Source organism: Corvus moneduloides, chromosome 18 (genome assembly GCF_009650955.1).
Source record: "Corvus moneduloides isolate bCorMon1 chromosome 18, bCorMon1.pri, whole genome shotgun sequence".
In the NCBI taxonomy this organism is placed as follows: Eukaryota; Metazoa; Chordata; class Aves; order Passeriformes; family Corvidae; genus Corvus; species Corvus moneduloides.
The window spans coordinates 9,091,209-9,116,049 of NC_045493.1; the positions used below are offsets into that span (position 1 = coordinate 9,091,209).

The window sequence follows — 24,841 nt, forward strand, 5'->3', positions numbered from 1 at the left end:
CCATTCTCCCTCCTGGTGCTGGATTTCACCAGCAATCACAAGGGGCTGCTTGTCTCCAGTTTGGAATATGAGTCCGTAGTGAGAGAACTTGTAATCCATATAAAAGGCAAGATTAGAATTCACTTCTAATATTTCTCCTACTGTTCACCCTGCCCTAATCCAGCATGGTTTGCCAAATACTAAACAGTACTAACTAGTGCCTTTAGGCCTTTCTTCTGACATTAAAAAAAAATTGAATCTGCTCTGCAATCATGGCTTCAAGAAGTAAGAAGTGAAGGAAGAAGTCCAATAGCAACCCTCTCTTTGCTGCTCTGCCCACAGCAATGGGCTCAACCAGACACAGCAGCTACGCAAACTGCTCTTCCGCAGTGCTGGGAACAACAAGCCAAAATATCCATCTTCAGAAGTTCAGTGCTATGTTGGACATTCCCTGATACATGTTAGAATTACTCCTTAACATTTACCATAGCTCTTCACATCCCCCTCTGCCAGCTTCAGAGCCGGGTTCAGGCAAGGTGACTCCAGGCAGAGAACAATGCAGCACTTTCTCTCTGCAATCTGCCACTCGGGTACAGCCCCGGAGCTCCCCTGGGCACACCTACCTGGCCCAGCCCAAACAAACCTGAGATAGTGTGGGCAGGAATGCACACAGCTCTGCCTGTCAGTGCAGTCTGCTGGCAGCTCTTTGCTTGCTCACCCATAGAGACATGGACCAGCAAGTAGGGAGCAGAGTGGAAGTAAAACTCAACACCTGTGTTTGCAAGGCTCAGAATAGCATTAGAGTCCTTCTCATGCTTTGGGAGCACAGCAGGGGGGATACTTCTTCAGAGCTGGTAAAGCAGCCCCTTCAGGTGTTGGTCAAGTCCATTTCTCTTGGCAGCCTCCTGTTGGGACCAAAGAAAACAGGAATTGCTGAAGGATCAGCATCTCTTGGCAAGCACTTCCCAAGTCAGCCTGTAGCAGTCTTCATGGAAGAAGAGACATTACCCGAATGGCTTTGCTCAGGACCTGCAGAGGTGCCAGCTCACACAGCTGCAGCCACCACGTCCTGCCCATGCCAAAGGCACTGGTAGCAGAGGGCAAAGCACAAAGCTCTGCTTACAGTAACGTGGAGGGACGGACACCTGCACTGGCTCCCAGCAGGGTGGACAACAACAAATAAATAGACAGATGGCCTTTGGCAGTGTGGAAAAAAGCATTTCACTTTCCTAATGAGAAACAGCTCCTGCTGTGGGCAGTGGAGCAGCACTGGGACCATCCCCCTCTGCACCAAACAGAATGACACCAGCTCTGCTGCAGGTCTCAGCGGGGCAGTGACAGATGAGCTGCTGTGACAGAGCCCAAGTTCTTCCATCATGTCACTGCTACCTTGTGTGACCCAGGGGGTAGGAATAACAGCCAGGCTCCACTACGTCATCCTGCCAGAATGAAACTATTTAGAGACAGGTTCCAAGGGCAGCCATGAGCTTGCTTCCCTGGCAGGCTCACTGGGCAAAGAGCTTTGAGAAGCAGGGCCCATCTATACCCATGAAGGAGGTGGAGGCCAGTAGGGACATGACTTCCCTCGTTCCTATAAATGCAGGAGGTGCCAAATGTTTGGAATGTGCTTTGTAGAGCAGGATTAGCATGGGTTCTGCAAAGCTCTACTCGCCCGAGCATGGATTTTGCTTAGAGGGTTTCTAGTCTCATTTGTTTATCCTGGTTGTGCATGATAATGAAAGCCTTCCAGAGCCAAGAGAGATGAAGGAAGGGCATTCCTGATGAGCTTCTCCCTCTCTTCCAGTAGAGGACTCACAGCCTACACAAGGCATTATTTTTTGTGAGGATTAGGGCTAGGCTTAGGCTTGAGAGACTCAAAGAGCCTAGAGCTCCAGGAACACTGGTGCTGGAAAAGGCGTGCCAAGGCCACCCCGGCAGGGGCCCAACATTGCTGCTTCTACATCTTTCTGAGCTGGAAAACCCATGGTACGGGGTTTGGGTTAAGGGCAGGCTAGGGTTAGGGTTATGTTAGGGTTAGAGTTGAGAGAGTCAAAGAGCCTGGAGCTCCAGGGACACTGGGGCTGGAAAAGCCATGCCAAGGCAATTCCAGCAGGGCCCCAACATTGCAGCTTCTACTCCTTTCTGATCCGGACCACCACCACTGGTGATGGCTTGGTCTGAGGACAGTCTCTGGGCTGAGGTGAGACTGCTGTGAGTGTTTGGATGAGCAACCTAGGAAACAGGGAGAGCTGGGGATTCCAGGTGATGATTGAACCAGTGCCTTAGGTCTGTTTAGTTTGTGTCTGTGAGAACTGGGATCTGGGCTGGAAAGGTGTTGTTAGGAACAAAGGACGGAGCAAATCTGCTCTCTGTGCAGTGAAGGACTGAGGAGCAGGGAAGGTGATTATTTATAAAGTATATGAATATTTCACCCAAATTATGGAGGGGGCAGTGATGTCCATGTTGTCCTACAGAACTGCTTTGGTTATGGGTCAGAGAGAGAGAAGGGAAATTACTTTTTATTTTCCTCCAATTTTTCCAGACAGAAGTGGGACACCGTCTTTCCCCTCCTTACAGCACTCCAGGCACACGAGACTAGCTCAGTGCTGGCCCAGTTCTCTGAGAGATAACAACATTTGACAGTTTTAACAACAACTCTAGTGACTCTTGATTGCAAAGATTCAGTCTCACGGACCCAGACGGATGAGGCAAAAAAGGAATTTCTACACACGGCTTTATCCAAAGGAACAGTTTCAGCTTCCTTGCTTTCAGAGCCCAGCTCCAGCCTCCAGTTTCTTGTTCCACCGTGCTGGTTTGTGCTCCTGAGCTCGCGTGTGCCCTGCGAGCGCCGCACACGGGCTCATTTCTGCTTGGCAGCAGCGCTGCCGCTCACCAGGGGACGCCAGCGAGCCACTGCAGTCACTGCTCTGTGACACAAAATCCGACACAGCCAAAGATCGCTCCCGGACTAAAGCTGCCAGGACAGAGAGGAGCTGCGCGCCTCCACCTCCCCAGGACAGCCTGTCAGCTGCACCTGGAGCACTGGGGCTGCGTGTTTTCCTTCCTGTGGAAAGGAGCTGTCGTTCTCTTTCTGGATCCCACCGCCGGAATTTCGACTCCACCTCCAAAATTGCATGTATCCAAGGGTTACTCCCACGCAAGAGAGGTGGTGCTGGGGCACAGGTAGAAGTGCCCTGAAATGGAGGGGAATCACCTGATTTAAGCCCTTAAAATGATAAAATGGGTGAATTTCTTTCAGTTTAACCCCTTAAAATGAGGGAAAAGGAAGGGTCTACCTTCACTTAAATCAACCCTCATGCTGTCACAGACTGTGCAGTAAACATGCTTCCTCAATATCTCACTATTTTCTGAACAAAACTGTACTGTCAGCATGTATTCTTTATCATTCTTCTAAGTGATAACAGGGTTTAGTTCCTCCAGCAAAATTAAAGCATAGAACTTGTGCCAGTGATCCTGTGATCTTGAACTTTGAAGCAGAAATGCTTGTAAAACAATAAACATCTACCCCTCTTTCAGAAAAACTTGACTATTAATGTGAAGGAGTTGCAGTGACTATCTCCCTTTCTATCTTTTCCTGGATTGGAGATGACCTCTGGAATGGAATGGAGCATTTAGTTCAATTTGTTTTGCTTCAGTAATTTACAACAAACCTTTGAACAGTGAGAATCTTGTTTATTTCTGGACACCTGTTTCCATTAAAGGCTTTTCCCAGACTAGCACGAAGACTACCACAATCAGCCATCCCAAATCATCTGGACAAAATATGAAACTCATTGGCTTAGATTTTTCTTTCTTCATTCTCACCACCCTCACTGCTCTTCGGAATGCAGGTAAGTGATTTTCAAACATTTTGCTGCTTTTAACTGCAAACTTTTTTGACTTCTCTGCTTCAGAATACACACCTTGGTAAGAAATTGCTGATACCATCGGTACAAGCTAAAGCATAGACACTCAGGCCAGCTTTTACCTGCACGGTGTCATTTTCAATCCCTTCCCCTATAATTTCCATCAGGTCAGTGGATCTGTTCTGTAAGTAAACAGACAATCTGGAGAATGCAGTAAATATACTTAAAGACAGAGAAAAACTTTCTAGCTTCCCATATTGAACAAGCATTTTTACTTCCCTTCTTTGCATTTTCCCATGCTTGTTCTTCACCACCCACCTTGATGCCTGCCTTTCTTTTTGCTTGTGTCCTCACAAATAATCAATCCTCCCTCAGTTAGTTTTTCGTAATTGGTTCCAATTTTGCAAGACCCATGTCCAAATTTAGAATTTCTGATACTTACCGAGGTCATTTCAGCATTGCATGATACTATTGATACAGTTCCCAGTGTTGCACTTGGAAGATTCCACTTCCCAAGAGGTCCTCAGTGCTCCCAGTGTCTGTGCAGCACATCCATCTCACTTAACTCCCCCTTAACTGTTTGTGAAACCCAGCTATTCTTGACAGTGTTACTGTAATGTCTGTCTTCTTCCCCCTGTTTCATTTGCTGAGTAGTTTTCCTTGTGATGTCCAGTAATTACTCATTCTGTTCAGCCAGACTTCAGCCAGACCTAAGCCAAGAGCCTACTCACCTGTGTACCCAGGACTCATAACACCTACCTTTTTAAGGCCAGACTCAAATGAAATGCACAAAACAAAGACATTTCAGGAGCTCTTAATAAACTTGTGCTGGAGCCCACTTCATTGCTGATGTTAACTTTCCAAGAGCACTGGCTGCCTGTTCTTACTGATTTCCATGTAGGGTTGATGGTGGGGGACCCCCGTTCTGGTATGTTTAAGACTTACTCTCAAAAATAAATGTAATTAGTGACACTCACTGAGGGGCTGCTCTGGAGATATATCTGTCTATCACATGTAGAAATACCCATGGAATTGATGAAATGAGGTAGTGGCTGGGAGGTAAATAAGTGTATTTTGCTACTCAAAATGGAGCAACCTTCATACCTAGGTGATTACAACCTTCGCCTAAATACATTCCTAAACTAACATAACCAGCCTATTTTATTTACTTGCTGTAGTCCTTTGGGTGATGAACTTCTGCCTCAGAGAACATCTCAAAGAGTTCAATAACATTCCTGACTGTTTTTTCTTCCTTTAACAAGGAGCTCAAGACTCTTGCGCAAACCGATGTGGGGCGCTGCTTGGTACCTGTTCTTGCCAGGTGACATGCCAGTCTTTGGGGATATGCTGTCCTGATTATAAAGAATTTTGTCTTCAGATTTCTCCATACTCGGGATCTCTCATGGGAGGCAAAGACTTTTTGATTAACAACACAGCTTTTAATGCCTCTTCTGTGGTAAAATGCAGGTGGGCCACGATTTTATATTCCTCTGCCAAAGGGAGGTGAAACTTTATAATCTCACTCTCCAACAACGGGCAATTACCACAAAACAAGACCAGTCTATATGGGAGTGAAGACTTTGTAAAGTTGTTAGAATCCTGACTTGTAGGTTTGAAAAGTTCTGCTGACCCTCACCCTCAAGGATACCTGTTGACTGTATTTCTACACAGGGTCGTTTCTTTTAGGTCAAGTTATTGTGTGGCACAGTCATTACTCTGCTCATTCTTCCCTTAACATGTTAAAACTCTGACTTTTCTAAAAGAATTTTCTTTCAGAGCACTTGGTTGTCAATATTTCTTTAGCATTTTCCTTTGTGGGAAAGAATCATTTATTTCTTAATCAGGATGAGAAAACAGCAAGAAAGAAATGTAGGAAGGACACCTCATGTTTATCCTGGAAGAGAAAACTGTGGATCCTAAATGTGTCAGCCTGTATTGCACTCAGGTGCACGTGCACGTGCAATACATACAGTACACTGAATTTTGATGACCCTGATGTCCTGCTACTATTTCCACAGAAGGTTCTGAGTGAGATTTTGGAGTCCTTCCCATATGGATAGCAGTACCTGAAAAGGTTCTCAATTCTTTATTTGGAAAACCTTTGACCAAGGCATTCGTTCTGTAGGACACAACTGTGTACTTTGAATTACCTCCATAGTTACATTATTACAGCCAAGGCAAATTTCAGTGCAGACGACAAAAGGTACCAGTTTCTGGCAAGCCCCAGCTCGCTCTGATACTTGGAGTAGATATGCAGTGCCCACGTATCAGTCTTGAAGAGTCACAGGTGGAGTTATACCCTAGGACACTGGGCAAGAGCCCTAACTGGAACCAAATGGTTAAATAACAAGCAATGAGTTCTGAGTTAACCTTTGCAACAGAAATTCTAGAACAGCATGAAATTACTTTCGTTGCCTTCATAGGACTTACCAGGAAAAAAAAAAACCAAATCAGAAATTTGCAATAACTGTGCCTCATGGTCAGTGTTAGCCACCCTGTAATCCTACTAATGCTGTAACATTATCTTCCTCTTCCTGCTGTCCCTTTGTTGCTAATTTATCATGTCTCCCTCCCCCAGTAATTAAATAGTAAATTGAAGGTTTGTGGATTGCTGTATATTTGTGCAGTTCACAGCAGAATCCACATTGATGTAATAAGCACAGATTTTTCCAGTTTATATTCCCTGCTGCAAGCGAAACAGCCCCAGACTTGAAATGATCCACTCATGACACAAGGTTGTTTGATGAAACACATTCAGAATTTTCCTTCTCTCTATGGTGTCACTGAAAAGTGTTTTCAACATCTACAGGTTCAAGCAGCAAATCATAACCAGTGGCTATGTTGCCAAGGATGGAAAAGCCCACTGCATCTCCCCGTTGCTTTATGAGACTGGTTTCATCCCTTTTGAAGTTTCTACAGATAATGGGTTGACATTTCCCTACTCTGGAACTTGGTTATCAGGTTATTTACTTATATCTACAGCACCCCTCTTCTTCCTATATTCTTCCTCCATGGATGCAGGATTGTATAAGCCTTTCCCTTTTGATCAGTTTTCTTCTTCCATAACAGGCCTCAGAAAAGTAAGTCTTGCTGGCCTCGAGCTAATTCATCTTTTGAGAGATGAACTATCATAGCAATTGAGTAGCAGCAGCAGCATTGAATGAAAAATCCTGCTTAAAAATGAGGTTGACCAAACCAATTCCCAATTTGTCTGTACTTCTGTCACTTTTTGTCCCCTCTTCAAGTAACTGCATTGTGGTGTTGCAATCTAAGGACTGCCGACATTAGTAAGGGTTGCATTCTCTCAGCTTCAGCTTATTCTTTTCATGTCATGCATCCTGTGCTGTGTAAAATATACCCAGGGGAAATACTGCTGAATCTTAAGTAATATAGTAGCACTTTTTCAGGACTATGCAAAGCAAAAATGTCATTAGCCTTCTTTTTCTCCTCTGCAATGCAGTGCATCACAGCAAAGTTTCAGATGGAGAAAAATGCACATTGGTAAATGAGACAAAATGGCAATACTATGGCACCCCCAACACTGGTGGAAACTTAACTCTTACCTGGACACACCAGACACTTGCAGCAACCCATGTCAACATAGAAGTCTGGGGATACCAGGAAACAGGTAAAGTGACCTTCTTCCTACCTGTGCACAAGCATTTATCACACATGTACCTTATGTGCAGAGCTCTGCACAGCTTGTGATCGCTTTCACTGAGGCCTCGAGAAGAGACCTGCAAGTATAAAGAACTCATGGCAAAAATGTCAGCTTTTCCTCTTCATTTACATATGGGTGAAGACATCCAATTTCAATCTTGTGGCAATCGTTCTTTCCAGCATCCAAAACCATTTTCTTCCTCTGTCTGACAGGTGACAGTTACTCGGAAAACTGGATGGCTGAATGGAAATATCTTTATACTTTGGAAAGAGAAATCCCCAATACAGGGCAATTTTCTTTCATTCCTGTACCTGCTACAGGAAATTACAATACATGGGACTTTGGACTTTTGAGGATTATACCCAGCAACTATTTTGATGGGCAGAGGCAAGTGCATCACAACATTCATTCTTCTTCATAATAATAATAATAATAGTAATAATAATAGCTTCCTTATAAGCTATTGTCTCCTTTGGCATTTAAAACTGAGACTCAGGCTCCATTTCATGTAAAAAAACGGGGAGAAAACTGGAAGGTCAAAAGTGAGAAAAATTAATGGGTTGACATAAAGACAGTTCAGTCTGTAAAGGACTGAACTTACTCTCTAAAGTAAAGAGGAGCATGGAGGAAGAATCACAGTCTGCCACAAGCAGTCTGATGCACAGTTATTCACCCAGTTATTCACCCAGGGCTGCTTTGGAAAAACACCCCCACAGTTTTATTAATGAACATGATGGTCTAGGGCATGGAATATCCCTTTGGTCAGTTTGGGTTGGCTGTCATGGCTGTGTCCTTCTCCCTGGGGGCCAGCATGAGAACCAGAGAAGACCTTGGCACCATACCAGCACTGCTCAGCAGTTGCTAAAACACTGGTGTGTTATCAGCACTGCTTTGGTCACAAATCTAAAACTTGGCACCAAATAGGCTGCTATGAAGAAAATTACCCCAGCCAAACCCAGTACTCTCACCAGACTAGGATCTGCTGATTCTTTTGTTTTGTCACAGCTGTGGAGGAGCCTCTAACTGCAGAACTTCTGTCACTGCAGCCACAGGCCTTCCCCTGTATTTAATTGTTTTTCTATTTTTCGTAGGTATGTAAGCTTTTGCATTACTAGAAGTTTTATGCCCATTTCCTTTTATTTCATTGCATATTTCCCCATGATTTTTGGTGAACTACCTAATTCCCCTTAGATATTCCTTTATAATTCTTCCACGAATGCAGTTTTTGATGTAGATGGTGTAGACTCTCTGAACATATAAATGCCACCTCTTCGGTGTTACAACATATTGCTAATATGTCAGAACCCTTTTTAGCATTTAGGAGTTGCTACCCAGAGAAGGGTAACCTTTTCTCCTTCTAGAGGGTTTTTTATTGCACTTTGTATGTGATATTTCTTCATGAGGGAAAACCACAGTGGCTTTGGAACATTTCAAGGATTCTGAATGGTTTGTCCCCATCTTTTGCCATTAGCCCTGATAGTACTGGGGTGCAGTGTTATGTTTTGTTTAAGAATCCAGATATTCTTCATTCTGGCCTAAAGGAAACTCCAAAGTCAAAAGGTGTGAACAGAAAACCTGCCTCTAAAATGATCCATGTAAGCCAGGATCACAATTACTAAAATGTATTTGGATTATTGCATACTTGCTGCATGTTGTCCTATCACCTCCTGAATTTGGAAAATTTTGATTTGCTGTAACTTTTTGAGGGAAAAAGAAAGCAGTGGGCTTTGCAATGAAATAACTTGCAGGTCAAAAAGTGTTTCTTAGTCATAATCAGCAATTAAGTCAGTGTTACTGTCAAAATAGTGTTTGTTCAGCTACCAGATCTATTTTTTGTTTCTTTTTTTTTTTTTTCCAGCAACATTGCATCAATCTGGAGCTCAGAGCATGCACTGGCTTGGCACCTTGAGAAAGACTTCAGAAATGACTCAAATGCATGGGCAACTGCAAAATGTATAGAATGGGACAAAAAGGAAGAGTTGCTTCCAAACTTCATGAAAGAAATTATAGACTGCCCTTGCACTTTGGCACAGGCAAGAGCTGACACTGGCAGGTTCCATGTAAGTTATTAATTGATCCCTCTGGCTTATTACAATTCCAAGTAGAAGCTTAAGCAGTGCCAAACTCCACACACACGTGTTCCCTCTCTAAACATTATTACAAGGACATTAAGTTATATTTAGATTTGCACAAGTAGCATATCAAATGGCAGAGGTAAATAAAGCTTATCCAGGTAGTATGAGTAAAAGTGCCTATAGGATAGGAGATGGAAATTACATTCAAACAGGGAATTAAGACAGTAGTTCCAAAGGTAGACTGAAAACACTCAGAGAGGACAGTGAGCTCTGTGGAGCTGGGAGCAGGGACGACTTCTTTGAGATCCTACAAGAAAACAGTCTGTGTTTATAGGTGATATCCCATGCTGTAACAAACAGGCCACATTTCTGCCTAGTAAATCATACTTTGCTGCAAACCCTTCTGCTTTGTACTTCAGACCTCAAGTCCATAGCTGTAATCCATTATTTCCTTTATTCAGCTTCCTTCCTCCTCAGCTTCACTGTTATCAAGGAACTGACAAAAGCTAAAAAATCAATGGCCATTTAGTCTACACTTTCACTTACACTGCTAATCTGAGGACCATATGAGAGTGACTTCATCTCCTATTTATGATACCAAATGGTGTCAGCGTGTTTATGCATATTTTTTTTTAAAAGGAAAAAAAAAAGTTAAGTAAACCTTGTTACTATTCTGGTTATGAAGCTCCAAACATGATGTGTACAGTTAAAAGCTTGTGAAGAAAAAAGTAGATCTACTCACTCTGTCTAAGAACATAGGACAAACATTTACTCTGTTGTGTCTGTGTTTGTTGTACACTTGTAGTTGAATCCCCATCTAGCTGCATTTGTTGTTCAAGGTCTGGTGTAACAGACTGCAAAATGCTCAGGTTAGACATGTTGCTCCAGACACTTTGGTATTAAATTCAACACAGAAACTCAACCAGTTCCTGTCAACTTTACACATGTCAGATACAAAGGATGGGGACAGAACGTAAGAATAGAAAGGACAATGACGAAAGAACCCCATTAAGTGTGAACATTGATCTTTTTCAGACAGATTATGGCTGTGACATTGAAAAGGGGAGTGTGTGTACTTATCATCCTGGTGCTGTGCATTGCGTAAGAGCCATTCAAGCCAGGTAAAGAAAATTTTTAAAACTGCATTTTTTGATTAATCCTTTCACCTCAGAGACAGCAGCATCACAGACGTCAGGAGTGAAGTCTAACTGGACATCAGATAAGACTCGGTAACCAAAATATTTAGCTGTATCCATGAAAAGGCAATAAGTAATCCCTAAATAGAGGTGGAGCTAAATGATGACTTTCTTGCTGCTTTTCTCAATCAGTCCCCAGTACGGGGCTGGACAGCAGTGCTGCTACGACTCCACGGGAACCCAAATCCTCACGCACGACTCCACCGGAGGCAGCACACCTGATCGAGGACATGACTGGGGTTCACCACCATTCCTGAAGCCTCCCCGGATACCTGGCTTTTCCCATTGGCTTTATGATGTTATCAGCTTCTATTACTGCTGCCTGTGGTCTGATAATTGTGACTTCTATATGAAAAGGCGGCCCTCTAGTGACTGCAGGACGTACCGCCCGCCCCGAGCTGGTAAGGGCTTCAGAATCTCCTTACGGAGAGTAGATTTTTGATACAGTGTTGGCTTTTAGAATATTTGTATATGTACACATATGTGTTGGCAATGGGGAGGGTACAACGTCCGGAGGAAAAATTCCATGGAAGGTTTCTATTGATCTATCACTTACAAAATCCATATAGGTTTTTTAGTTGTGCTGCAAGATTTTCTGCTGTTGAGCATCTCATTCACCCTAGAAGCTAAATAGCCAAAGCATAGTAGTCAACCTCCACGACTTTGTATCATCAGTGTGCACTTTTTCAGGAAAAAAAGGTGGTTAGAGGTGGTTAATGACAGCTAGGAAGTAGTTAGAAAAAGCTACCATGATGAGAGATACTAATATCAAACAAGAAGGATTTACAGTTTACAGTGTGTCTGTTTTTCTCCCGCTTGCTTTTAACTCAGTCTTCAAGTCTTGCCATATCTCTGTTGCTACCACATGTTTTGCCTTCTATGCTGCTGAGGTGCTGAGGTGTCCAGCAGGACTTGGCTTCCCATAAAGGAGTGCAAAGAGGCAGCAGTTTGCATCAGGAAAAAAAGGAGAAAACTGTAGAGGCCATTGCATTAGGTAGTTGGGGGTCATAAATGAGTGGCTTGGCTGCTTAAAGAAACCTCATCAAAAGTATTGGCAGAAGCAGAGTTTAATATGAATTTGTGAAAATACAGCTTCACGGAGTTGGATGGCAAGGTGCATTGTATTTTTTACTATACAGATTAAAGCACACAAAAGAAGATAAATTAGAAGCAATTTGGAGCGATTTACATGGAAGTTGGAAATGCAAAAGGGGATAAGGGTGCAAAGGATATGGATGCAAAGATAAGGCAATAGGCCTGTATTTACGTCTAAATCTCCACATATATTGCATGTGGTACAGTCTTCTAGCCTCTTTCCTGTCTCGTGAACTTGAGGAGTAATAGGTTGTGATTTTTGCTTGTTCTTAATTCTCTTTTTGCTTTTAAAAATAGCATCTGCTTTTGGGGATCCTCATTTCCTCACATTTGATGGTCTGAACTTCACCTTCAACGGCCTAGGAGAATACACATTGGTAGAATCTAATCTCACATCCCTTAGAGTGCAGGGGAGGACACAGCAGGCACACCTTCCCGATGGTAAGTCGGTAAGAGAGGAAGAGTGATGACAAAAAATAGCTTCTGAGCTTGTTTGATTTGCATTTTGCAGCAATCCTCCTATCATCTGTAGTCTTCATTTTTGGCCATTTGTGAACAGTCACCATTCGGAAGATAATCAGAAAGCAGACAACATCTTCAGGAAAAACTTCCCAATCAAAGTTTAATTGCTAGTTTTATTGGGTGTGAGCAACAGAAGTGTAAGGTTTTCTGCTGTGTTTAAGAGCTCAAAAAAAAAATCTTATTTCTCTCCATGCCCATTCTCATCAATAAGGAAACATAAGGCCAGTTCTAGAAATCAGTCAGTAGGCACAGCTGCCAGCTGGTGCATTTTGATAGCATTGTTGGTTTTTTTCTTTGGAAGGAACTGGGGCTCAGGGGACCGGCTTGTCTGCAGTGGCCATGCAGGAGAACAGCTCTGATGTGATTGAAGTACGCTACTCTGAGGATTTGAATCTGGAGGTCCTCTTGAACCAGAGGGTTCTCAGCTTCTCTGAACAAAGTTGGATGGACTTGAAAGGTTAGTTACACATATCAGCCTTGTAAGCAATTATATTCTGATGGAGCCCATGTATAGTTAAAAATATCTCTAGATGCATGCATTTCAACTCTCTTCTCAGCATCCCTTTGTGAAGTGTTTTAACAGGTGGCTTCAGTGTCCATGTCTTCTACGTCCTCTTTCACTGGTTTGTAGAGCAATGGTTTTCCTTCTCACCCTGTGGACAATGAATGGAATTAAAAACTCTGTACTCTACATTCTGCTTTGAGCTTACTGCCTCTAATGAATGAAGCCTAGCAAATAAAATGAAATACAGTGAAATACAACCATACCATATACTAAAATATAACTGAATTTCACGTTTACCTATTGGGAGCTCTCTCAGTAGGTCAGATATTTTTCCTCTCTTATTCTGCCGAAAAAACTACTAAAAGTTGGCTTTTTGTCCAACAGGGCTGTGATCACTTGATTAGTCTTTATGATAATTTGACAAATAATCATCATATATCACTTGAATTTTAACAATAATCCCCCTATTCAGAAGAGGAAGATTTCTGTGGCTAGTAATTAGTATTCCTCAAATGGCTGAAGAGCAAGTGGAGGGCTACATTGACAAGGAGCTGCAGAAGCAGAGAGATGGAGGGAGGAAAAAAAATGGAAGGGACATTGATGGGGCCTGGAGAAGAAGCCATATTAGGGAGGTGTTGACAAGACAAGGGAGAAGGAGAGGAAAACTGTGACCACTGAGAGCGGTGCTTCCAGTGTGGCTTCCCTTGAAATGCTTCTCAGAGTGCGGTTCAGAGTGGAAGGGAGGAAAAGTTTATGAAAAGTAGTTAAAACTGATGATGATTTTACCTGATGCTAAAACACAATGAATGTTTCACTATGGATAATTAGCTATTTTGTCCTCTTCCTCTCATTGCTATAGGTCTCTTTCTCTATTCTACACCTGATCAGAACATCACTGTGATGTTCTCTTCTGGGTCTGGAGTGGAAATAAGGGGAAGTGGAGGATTTCTGACCCTGACAGTTCTGCTCCCAGAGAAGTTTATGAATCACACTCAGGGTCTCTTTGGGGTAATGAATGGCAATCCAGAGGATGACTACACCTTCAAGAATAAAACCACCATGTCAGTTCATGCAAGTCCCCAGCAGGTGTTTGAGTTTGGAGCTAACTGTAAGTAATTTCTCTGGTCTATTATTATATTTTCTTTACAGATTCAAAACAGTTTGTGATTTAAAGACTAGGAAATGAAGTCTGTGCCAAGAAACCAGTACTGGGGGGAAGAGAAAGGGAGTAAGAGAAATATGCCCTCCTCTATCCAAGTGGGGAGTGAAAACAGAACCATGATGGAGTGTTCAGCACTTTGCTCCATCAGGAGTCAGACCTCGTATTTCCCAGGCTACACTTTCAGAATGCCATCTACTATGGTCAGCTGAACACAGCATCAGCAGACTACAGTGTTACAGAAATACAGCAAAAGCCAGGGCCAGCTATCTTTTCCCAGAATATTAGCTATGCTTTCATCATGTACCATGCTGACAATTTAAAAAATCATTTATGAAATCACAATTTAGTAATTGTCCCTTTATAGTAGGGGGTGGGGGGGATGTGTGTAAAAGAATGTCTCCTATTGTTTAACGTGTGATTGGGCTGCTCTATCTTATCTGCAGCATTAGATTGGTCAGCATTCCTTCTGGCACCAGGTTAGGAGATGGGCCAGAAACATAATGCAAAATACCCTCTGGCTACCAGATGATCTCTGTATTGAGCACAGTGTAACCATACTCCAGGGCTCAGATCATCAGAAAAGTCTCACTGCTTCAGCCTCAGGAAGTTTCTGATATAACAGAATGAAAACAAAGAGCAGGACCATGGTAGAAATGATGAATTTAGGGACACTTAGTCTCAGGATCTGTGTTGTTTGAAATGGATGCTTCAGGTAGCTCTGTCTGTTGTCACCATTTTGCTAGGAGGCATATAAAACCATGTTTATGGAAAATCATAGCTACACAATTATATGGATCTAATTTTAAGAAAATGGTGAAACAGCAGATTAAATGAATACCAACTTTGGTGCTAAGTTAAGATGTTGCATATGAAAAGGAAAATAATCTTGAGCTGGAAGGATGCTGTAGGGCTTCCTATATCTCTTCCAGTTCTGGCTACATTTCTGTAAATAAACACTTGGATTAGTAGCAGAAGGTGGTATATGTTGGCAATGTTACACATGAATCTCTCTTTCTTTCTCTGTCTCCCAAGGGGCTATTGAAAATGGAACTTCTCTCTTTACTTATGACACAGAGTTCTTACTGAACAGTTTCTTTTATGGGGAAAAGCACAATGCTTCCTTTCTGCCCGTGTTTTCCCCTTATGAAGACCCTGCTGATCCCCTGGTAGAAGAGATGGTCTCACTCTGTGACTCTGACCCATTCTGCAGATTCGATGTCCTGACAACAAGAAGCCTTCAAGTGGGAAATTCCACAAGACTTTCCCATCAGAATCACAAGCTGCTGGTAGAACATCTAGAGCCAGGTGATACAACATTCCAGGAAATATCATTACAGCCTCACAGGATATTCTGAGTTGGAAGGGAACCACTGGGATCATCAAGTGCAACTCTTAAGTGAACAGCCCATAAGGAGCACCACTATAGTTATTTCTACAGGGGATCTAAAGAGTTAACACTGTTTGAGGAGGCTTTGCTTAACTGTAGGTTCATGCACCTATAAATACTCTAATAGTGGGGAATCATCCTTGTACCAGGAAAACTCTGTACTGACGGAATACTTAGGCAAACTCAAATTTCTTTCCACTTCTTCCACTATAACACCACAGCATAGAACTTTATCTTCATTTTATACGCTTAATCTGTTTTCCTTGGACTTAAAAATAATTTTTAAAAGTAGCAGGAAGTATTGTCTTTCAGATAGCCTAAAAATCTTTGGTTTTCCATGAGTTGCCACTAAAATACCATTTGAAGCATTGTAATGGAGATTTGCTGGTCCAAATCCTAAATACTCTAACCAGATATGTCTCTTTTATTAGTGATTTCTTGTGGCTGGCTGGATCATCCAACCAATGGAAGCAAGAATGGAACTAACTACCTGCTGGGCTCAACCATCAATTTCGCCTGCAATCCGGGCTATGAACTCACTGGGTCACAGCAAAGAACTTGCCAAGTGTCAGGAGCCTGGTCAGGAGATCCACCCCACTGCAGGCCAGAAACAGGTCTGTTGCCTTTTAGACAGTATGACATATTGTCACTAAAAAGTCATTATCAAGGACAAGGCAATCTCAGTATATCATAATGGCCCTTGACAAAAGCAGCTTCTCTTACTCAGGAAAACATCGGACATGAGATGTCTGAATTTCTAGAAAGACTATTATTCAAATCTAAATAACAGGTGACTCATGGTGTTTGTGTGCATTTTGGTGGGGGTTTAAAAGTTTTTGTTTTATCAAAGGGTACAGGTACCTGAAGGGTAGGTAAAAAGAGGATGGAGCCAGGCTTTTTTCAGTGGTGCCCAGGGACAAGAGCAGAGTGGCCTCTGCATGCTCTGAAACACAGAAGCTTCCCTCTGAACATCAGAAAACCCTTTTTTACTGTGATTATGATTGAGCACTGGCACAGCTTTCCCAGAGAAGTTACAGAGTCTCCCTTCCTGGAGATATTCAAAAGTTGTCAGGTCATGGTCCTGGGCAACTGACTCTGGGTGGTCCTGCTTGAACAGCAGAGTTGGACAAAATGACCTCCAGAGGGCCCATCCCACCTCAGCTGTTCCACGATTCTGTGATTCAAGAGCAGACACACCCCACAGTTGTTGAACACTTTTACTCTTTTTTTCTAAAAGATTTTGTTATCTCAAAACATAATTCTATTATTCTATAGCAGTAAATGTATTGTGAATGATGCAATAGTATTTAGTATAAATAATATAAATTTATTACCCCTCTTGTGTTACTACTAATAGATTATCAATTAGCCTGGGATTGATGGATTTAGTAGCAGTTAGGCTGTCTCTATGATTTACAGAAAATGGCCCCAAATTTTCTTTTTATTCATTCACCACATACACTCCAAATGTCCTCAAGATGGCAATATTTCAAAGCACCAGGGTGATGCAAGGCCAGATGGCATGTTGAAGCACTTTTAATGCAGAGTTAATAGTTCCCAAAAGCACTCATGAAATAATTCATACTAACAGATTCTCCATTATAAGACCCTTCCAAAGAAATGTGGAAAGTGCACTTCACATCAGCAATGAATTCCTGTCATGCTGACACATTTCCTCAGCCTCTGCTGGCCTGTACCAATTGCTTGTACACTTCCAACACAGTTCTGAACATTTAGTGATATTTGTAAGATGAACTGCAGTGAGTCTGGGCAGCAGACAAATTTGCAAAGGCCAGATCTTTAAAAGGCAGTGGCAAAACATTGTGCCAAGCTGAAAGCTAAGAATATTTTTCCATTGCTGCCATCAAGCACATACATACTGGATAAGAGCCAGTCAGTCTCAATAAGCAAAACAGATGCTGACATTTACACTAGCAAAAGGGTGACAGAAAGGCAGCCCTGTGAGATCAGAGGAAAGGAGCTGGAAGATATGCAGTGACTGATTGCATTCAGAATGATGGAGACATGACACAGCTTTGTGGATAAGCAAACAAAGCCCACAATGTTTCCCAATGCTTTCCTGAAAGATGACAAAGAAAAACAAGGTGGGAAAGAATTTTTTTTTTATCTAACAAAGACCTTCCCCTCCTTACTATTTGATATTTGGGGTTCTAGTTAATTTGCAATGTGAACCAAAAATGATGGTTTTTATTAGCCTCAGGAAGTTGGAGTATGGCAGTGCTGTCCATAGCAGCAGGATACTGACAATACCAACAACTGATCGACATAATATAAAATACAAGTTTCTCCATTCTTTTTTTCTTACTGCTATGCCCCAACAATGGCATTTATATCTATCCTTGTCTCTCCTTCTTCCATAAGGTATTCTGCTAGATATCAGTGTTTGTGTGAGAAGGCTGTTTTATTGACAGGCCCAGGTCTCTACAGAGAAGAGAGGCAATACTGTTCAAAGTTTCTTTCACTTATATCTAAACTTCTCATACTTTTATAGCATGGACAGCTAGTACTTGCTTTCCACTAAATACATTTCTGCCTCTGGTCCAAGATATAGTTGAATTCCAGTGCCAGTTTTCTGTTATTTCTCTATTTGGCTGTTTTCTCTATTCTCCAACCCCCAAGCCTTCTCTTCTCCAGTACAGAAAAGGTCCTTGTGTTGTCAAAATCTGTTGTTCCTGAGGTCAGTTTTCTTTATTGTTTTTCTGTTTACACAGCAGCATACTGCTGTTTCACCAACACCCATTTTATCAAGTCCTGTGACAAAGACCTTCTTGACACCAGGAAAATGCTTACAAAATTAATGGACAGCCCTTCCCAGTTTCTGGGTGCCTGAATGGGTGACCACTGACACAGCCACTGTGATCAGCAGTCACATTTTTGCTTTGAGAGTGAAGTATTAAACACACACTTTCTCAAATTATTTCTTTCATGCTGGTCAAGAGCACAGGGCCCAGCCCTCTGTTATTCTAAGCTTACAGGTGTACTTCTCTACAGTGCTGTGTTCATTACACTGGCTGCAGTTCTGTGGCACATCAGATTCAATCTCTGCCTTGCAAATCACCAAGGTTTTTTAGCTGCTATACGCTTCCATTTTTCAAGAGATAGAACAGCTAAAATAAAGGCATGAGAACTAGGAAAATTGGATAGGAAAAGAGATGGAAACAAGAAAATGTAATGCCAGTTATTTTACAAAATCCATTTCAGTATTTTGAAACTTCAAATACAAATTATGTTGTTGCGCCTGCATATTGTTGTTTTTGAATTTTGCTTCCTTGGACTAAAGTTTCCATGGAAATCCTCTGCTAATAATTATTTTGCTATGCTTCTAATTACAATCCCACTGCAAGTCTTTCCAGTACCACAGCAACCTCTCTTCACAGAATATCACAAAGAAGAAGAACAAAGAAGCCATCCAGCAAAAGCAAAAAGGAGAATCTAGTAAAATCAGATGTAACATCCAGCTAAAAATCATAAGATATTAGCAATATATATATATATACAGTCTTTTTCTGTCTTTTTGAGACAGACAATAATTTGGTGATATTAAGGGCAATCTAGTTTTGTTTGTCTTTTGGGTTATTTTCTCTCCCCCCCCACCCCCCACCTCCTTTTAGATTTCCTTTTCCAGGCCCAGGCTCTGTGTAAATACAGTTCATTTTGAAAAGCTGTCAGAAATCTCATTAGTCTTCTGTGCTTTTTCTAAACACAAAGATTTCACAATAGAGGCAAATCACTGCTGGACTAACTACTTAACCCACCCAGAATGGTGGGTTCTCATCACCTGGCAGAGACTGGGTACCTCCCTGTGAAGGATGTGTAAGCTGAACATTAGGCCTTGTTTAGAAATTACTGGACGACAGACCAATGCTTGTGAAACAGTTTATTTCTTTCCTTAAACTTCACTATAAACCAACTTAACAGCTGAATAATCTGTTCTAGGATCACAGAATTGTCTGTTATGTCACTCTGCCATCACTGTGTGCTAGGCTGTGGTTTGGGCAGCTCTTACTGCAGGTGTGACAAAACGATGGAAGGAAGGGCTGGTAAAAATGAGCCCCGATGTATTAAGGCTCAAATACAAAATGCAGGAATCATTGTTTCTCCCAGACAGTTCATTCCAGATGCTGCATCTCCTAACTTCTATGAATATTGTCATGTGTCATGGTAATCTGCAACTGTTTAGTTGAATAAGAAAACAAAATGAGAATATTAATTCAAAATTTGTTTCATATCTGGTTTCTTTCTCCCTCTCAGGTGTCCTTATTAGGCAGTCACAGAATCAAGTTGACACTTTTCATGTTTTGGTGTGTTCAAACTCTTTGATGCAGTTCAGTGTACCCACATCAGAACAGTCACTTCTGCTCTCTTTTATCTAGATTATTAAGCAGCAAAGGTGGTTTCACAATTTAATGCCAAAATAGAGGTAATTTGTAAAGTAATCAAACTATATGGAATAAGGATTGAAAAAAAATTCAGTTGTTGGGATTGACAGTTCTACATCAATACTGCACATTCACAATGTTGACTGCATATTAACCACCAGCCACCCTTGGTGTTACAAAGCTTTTGCAGCCACCTGCTCTAACAGTCAAATGTAAGAATTCTGTGAGTTCCTAATCTTTACCAATTTCAGAGAATCTGAAAGGGTAAAGGGTTGGAAGGTACCCCAGGACATCATTTAGTCCTATCCCCCTGCCAAGGGAGGCAGTTTGTTCCACAAATAAAGAGAACAGAAAAATTAACACTATACGTACAATTTCAAAAATCGTCAGGAGACTGCATTCAAACAGATATGAAGAAATGTATATCAAAGTCTTCATGGGTTTTTTTGTGCTTGGTCTCTGTTTTTCAGATATCAAACAAGTAATTCTTATTGGCAGTGTATTTGGAGTAGTCGGTCTTGCAGTCCTGGCACGTCTGGCTTACTTATGCAGAAAAGAGAGGTAAGCCTTAATTGAACTGAAAACACAAATGAACCTCCTAAAGAAATAGCAACTGTTATGACCTTTTTAATAGTAATTTAATAATGACCACTGGCAACAAACTGCCAGTGTGCTACAGGTAAAACAAAGTGCAACTGATCTATACACACTTATCAACTGTGTGTGCAACTGACTGGTGGAGAAAGAGGGCAGCATAGCAAATGAAAATGGTTCTGGCCTAGGAATACTGGCAGATTGAAATGGAGATATGGTTGATTTTCTGAACTTTGTTATCAACTGTTACAAAGTTTTACGCCTTCTCTGTTCCAGTGTCCGCAAGGAACAGAATGCCTGATAAAATGGAATGGAAATTGAGTGAATGGAAACACAATGGGGTTACAGTCCTTGGAAAGAAGACTGTATGTGTGAGGAAGAACTAAATACTGCTGAACTTATCATTAAAAAAAAGAGCACACCACCAAGCTAACAGAACACCGCTATTGTTTTCCAGTATTTCATCAGCTTAAAGATGCTACATTCACTAGGAATTCAGCTCAAAGAAAGAAGAATGTGGCATATTATGCTGTGATATTAAAATTTATGTGTAAAGCCATGCTACTATATGGAGTCCTTTTTATATGTGTCACAAATGCCAAACATAAGCATATTTTCCTCCTCAAAATCAACCTTACAGCTTTATATGATGGGAGGTTTCTGTATGCTAAAAGTGAGATGCATTCATACTGTGTATTGATACAATAGTTAAGGCCTACAAACTGTATTTTGTTTCTTCCCCTTTCAGAATAGCAAATTGTTCTCTCCCTGTATGGGTTGCTATTTGATTACACAGTAATGGTGTAAAGGGGCTACAAGGACCTTTGTCTCCTTCTGTTCTCGACACAGCAACTTTCTCTATGTATTTTGCTGTTAGCGTGGGGGTTTTTCGCTGTTAGTTTGTGCATAGCAAAGCTGTACTGCCATTGCTAAAACGTCTCACAGGCCAGGTAATAAGACTTTGTAGAAGTTTAGACAATAGCTTGACATCACCACCTTGACACTTTGTCCATCTTCAGGTAGATGAAAAAAAAAAAACCAACCCACAACCAAAACCAAAACAAACCAGAAACCCTATCTTTCTGCACGTGCGTTCTCAGAAAGCAACGCTGCTCCTTCTCTTTAGGTTCCGGAGCCTGTGTTTGTGTTCCTGGCTGCTGTGTGTTTGTCGCGCTGGGTGTGTGTGTGCGGGGGTGTCCCTCACGTCCCCGTGTCCGTGCCCGCCCGCGAATGCCTCGGGTCTCTGGGAAGGGTGGGCGCTGTGTGCCTGTCTTTGTGCCTCTGTGCCTGTCTCTGGGACTCTGTGCCTGTCTCTGTGCCTGTCTCTGTGCCTGTCTCCGTGCCTGTCCCTGCGACCCGGGGCCGGGGCAGCGGCCGCAGCTCCGCCCGCCTCGGGACGCGGCCTACGGGGGACACGAGGGGTTCAGCGCCCGCGCTGCTTTCTGTCAGCGCTCCCTCGGCATGGCTGCACCGCCCGGTCACTTCTGTCACTGAAAAGTGCCTTTTCACTTTCAGAATGACGCCCCAAATCGCACCGTGCGGCGCTGGCACCTCGCCGCCCGCGGAGCCGCTCATGCCCGCGTCCCTCAGAAAGTCCGCAGCGTTCTCTTCCCGTGCCATGTCCGTCCGTGCCTTCGCGGCTGCAGAACAGGAGAGCCGAGCTGCACCTGCGCACTCCCATCGGCTCTGGCACCCCAGGGGAACCCAGCGGGCGGAGGGCGTGCGCGGGGCAGGGGCAGCGGCCGGCCGCGCTAGGCCACGGGGCTGGCGGGCTCTCGCCCGACCTCTTCCGCGCCCGCAGCGGGACACTGGGTACGAGGGGAGTGACGAGAGCGAGACGTGGGTCGCTGCTGCGATGGAGGAGTTTGTGTGTGTTTGTGTGTGTATGTGTATGTGTACGTGTGTGTGTGTGTGTGTGTGTGTGTGTGTGTGTGTGTGTGTGTGTGTCAAGGCGTCCCGGCCTGCGAGGAGGGCTCCGCGGGGCCGAAGCGCTGCCCCGGGGCGAACGCCGTCAGCCCGAACCTGTCGGTGTCAGAAGTGGAAGCGGCAGTTCTGCGGTCCCGCGCTGCAGCAGGTTGGGATGTCGGTCTCTATCCTTTCCTGTCACATGGCTGGTAATAGGATCCCTCATCTGCCACTCGGCACCTCGCCGGGGCGCACTTACAGGACACATGCTGTAGGGCCTCCGCTTCCCGCACTTTGCGCTCTTCCCGGCCGTCTGCCACCCCCGGAGCGCCGGGGCTGCCGCCTGCGAGCGCGGTGCGGCCCGGCGGCCGCTGCCTATGGAGCCTCCCGCCCTCGCCGCCGTCCTGGCCTTCTCCGGGCTGGCGCTGAGCTGCTGCCGCGAGCCCGTTCTCTCCGGTGAGTGACGCTCCGCGGGGAGCCGGGAGGGAGGCGCGTCTGGGGCTGCTCCCCGGGCTCCTCGCAGGGCTGAGCGGCGAGGGAGCCGGGCAGCCTCTCCCCGAGCTCCGCAGAGCCGCAGCTGGCGCGCAGCCTCCCGCGGAAGGGCTCTGCCGCCCGGCAGCGCCTCTTCGAGGTCGCGACGACATCCCTTCCTGCTCGCCAGAGCGGTGCCGGGCTCGAAGCTGCTCGTGCAAACACGCTGCGGGTGTTTTTGCGTGGAGTTCGTGGGCATTTGAGGCTCTCTCTGTGCTTGCTGAACTGGGAGCTCGGAAACTGTGCGAAAGCATGATGTAAGAGAAAGAAGAGCAGCACGTTTCTCTATAAAAGTGGTTCGATAGCTAGATCTGTGGAATGGAGGCTTGTAAAGGGAGAGGGGCGTGCGATTGTTTGTGTCACTGGGAAAGAAAACTCTGGCAGCAGAGCCAGAGCTTGAAGGGTGGCCATCCTGCCTGTCCGCAGTGGGCTGCTCCAGCTCTCAGCCAAGCCTGGACTCCTCTGACCATTTAGGTTCTCGTTCAGCCAAAGAGTCTGGGAAGCCTGAAGCTTCACTTCCTAAGGTGATTTTTCACTTAAAATTTCTCTGCACGCTTTTGTCCTCATTTTAGTTGTTACTAATGATTTCAAGTACTATGGTTCTCCTCTGGTAAACATTGGCCATACTTTGCAAGGTCTGAAGTGGCAGTTCCAGATGATCACAGTGTCACAGCCATCAGATGTGTGGTCCTTCTGGATACGTTTTGTGTATTCTTAATTGCTGTTACTTCTTACCAAGTAGAATTTGCTCCGCTTCTTTTTGAACACATACTTGCTCATCAAGTTTTTGTAGATGTACCTAATTAGATATGGAAAAGACTTACATAGACTTTTTCAGGGAATAAAAAACCTTTTACAAGGAAAAGTTCTGGCAGACTTTACTTCTCAGAAGTAAAACTTGAGAGTATTTTCAGATAAGCATTTAGAGAGCTGCCTAGAGAGGGACCATGTCTAACAGTCTGTTCCCAGTACCATTAGGACGTGTTTGGTGCACACAGTGGATACTCCTTGCTGTGCTTAGGTTGAAGAATGTTTGCTTGTAAGGTTTCAGAGCAGAACTGTGGAAAGAACACTCCATGTGTAACCGTATCTCTCACAGAGGGCTGCGTGACAGCAAGTGGAGGATGTGGCCCAGTGTGAATGTTTGGCTGTTAAAGGGGACAGAAATGCCTGAGCACAAGCAGCTGGGGCAGGGGAAGAAGGGAGTGGATTATAGAGACAATTATATATTGCCCCTGAATGAAGGTGTAGCAAAGGAGAATGGATCTAGAAAGTACTGCCACCTATGTGTCTTCTGCTAAAGAACCTGGAAACAGTGCAAATCTGCATTTCAACAACAACCTGTTCTTTGTATGGCATGTACAGGATCTGCAGAGTTCCTAATCTGCACAAGGTATACATCGGGATCTTCATCTTGACCCTTAATGCCACAGAATTTAAATGGCATCAGCTGTGTCAGGTTGCACTTGAAACTAGCAGAATTGTGAAATGACAAACATTACTACTGTTTTTGGAAGGCATTTTGTCATATGGTATGTTTTTAATGCCTATTCCTATTTTGTTTTTCTAATGTATGTCTTAATAAGCTTTTTGTGAAGTGCAGTCGAAATAAAGACTGCGTCACCATCATTTGCTAAGATAGGAGAGAAACTTCTGGAATTACAATATGAAAAATTACTCCAGTTGTCAGAAATGAAAGTGAATTAACCATTTTTGCACATACTACTATGCTACTTTTCACAGAATGATTCTGCTTCACCATGTGACGTCTAACAGTTTCTGTTAATTCAAACACTGACATTTCTGCATTCAGACCTTGACATTTGTGCATTCAAACATTCAGCCATACATAATTTCTCAAGTGAATCAGAAGTAAGAGATCTGTGAATAGATTACCTACCATTAAAAGACTGATTGAATTTGCTGAGTTTTGTGTTACAAGGCCAAAGAAATGGAAATGCCT

General features: G+C 43.4%; 2 protein-coding genes across 2 annotated transcripts in view; both read left to right on the plus strand.

Annotated features, from left to right (window-relative positions):
• The first annotated feature begins 1,845 nt into the window (after positions 1-1,845).
• On the plus strand, positions 1,846-21,009 carry SUSD2 (sushi domain containing 2). Its single transcript, XM_032128281.1, has 16 exons — positions 1,846-1,965; positions 2,522-3,830; positions 5,108-5,312; positions 6,655-6,806; positions 7,306-7,473; positions 7,719-7,893; positions 9,365-9,566; positions 10,617-10,702; positions 10,910-11,178; positions 12,170-12,313; positions 12,696-12,851; positions 13,759-14,007; positions 15,094-15,366; positions 15,880-16,062; positions 20,319-20,409; positions 20,719-21,009. Exons 2-16 carry the CDS (start codon positions 3,764-3,766, stop codon positions 20,741-20,743), a joined length of 2,445 nt encoding a protein of 814 aa, XP_031984172.1. The 5' UTR covers positions 1,846-1,965; positions 2,522-3,763; the 3' UTR covers positions 20,744-21,009.
• Positions 21,010-22,280: 1,271 nt separating this feature from the next.
• The window catches only part of KREMEN1 (kringle containing transmembrane protein 1), a 30,836-nt gene continuing 28,275 nt past the window's right edge, over positions 22,281-24,841 (plus strand). The window contains exon 1 of the mRNA XM_032128282.1: positions 22,281-22,803. Coding sequence (XP_031984173.1) covers positions 22,725-22,803 — 79 coding nt within the window. The 5' untranslated portion in view covers positions 22,281-22,724. The remainder of the gene's footprint in view (positions 22,804-24,841) is intronic.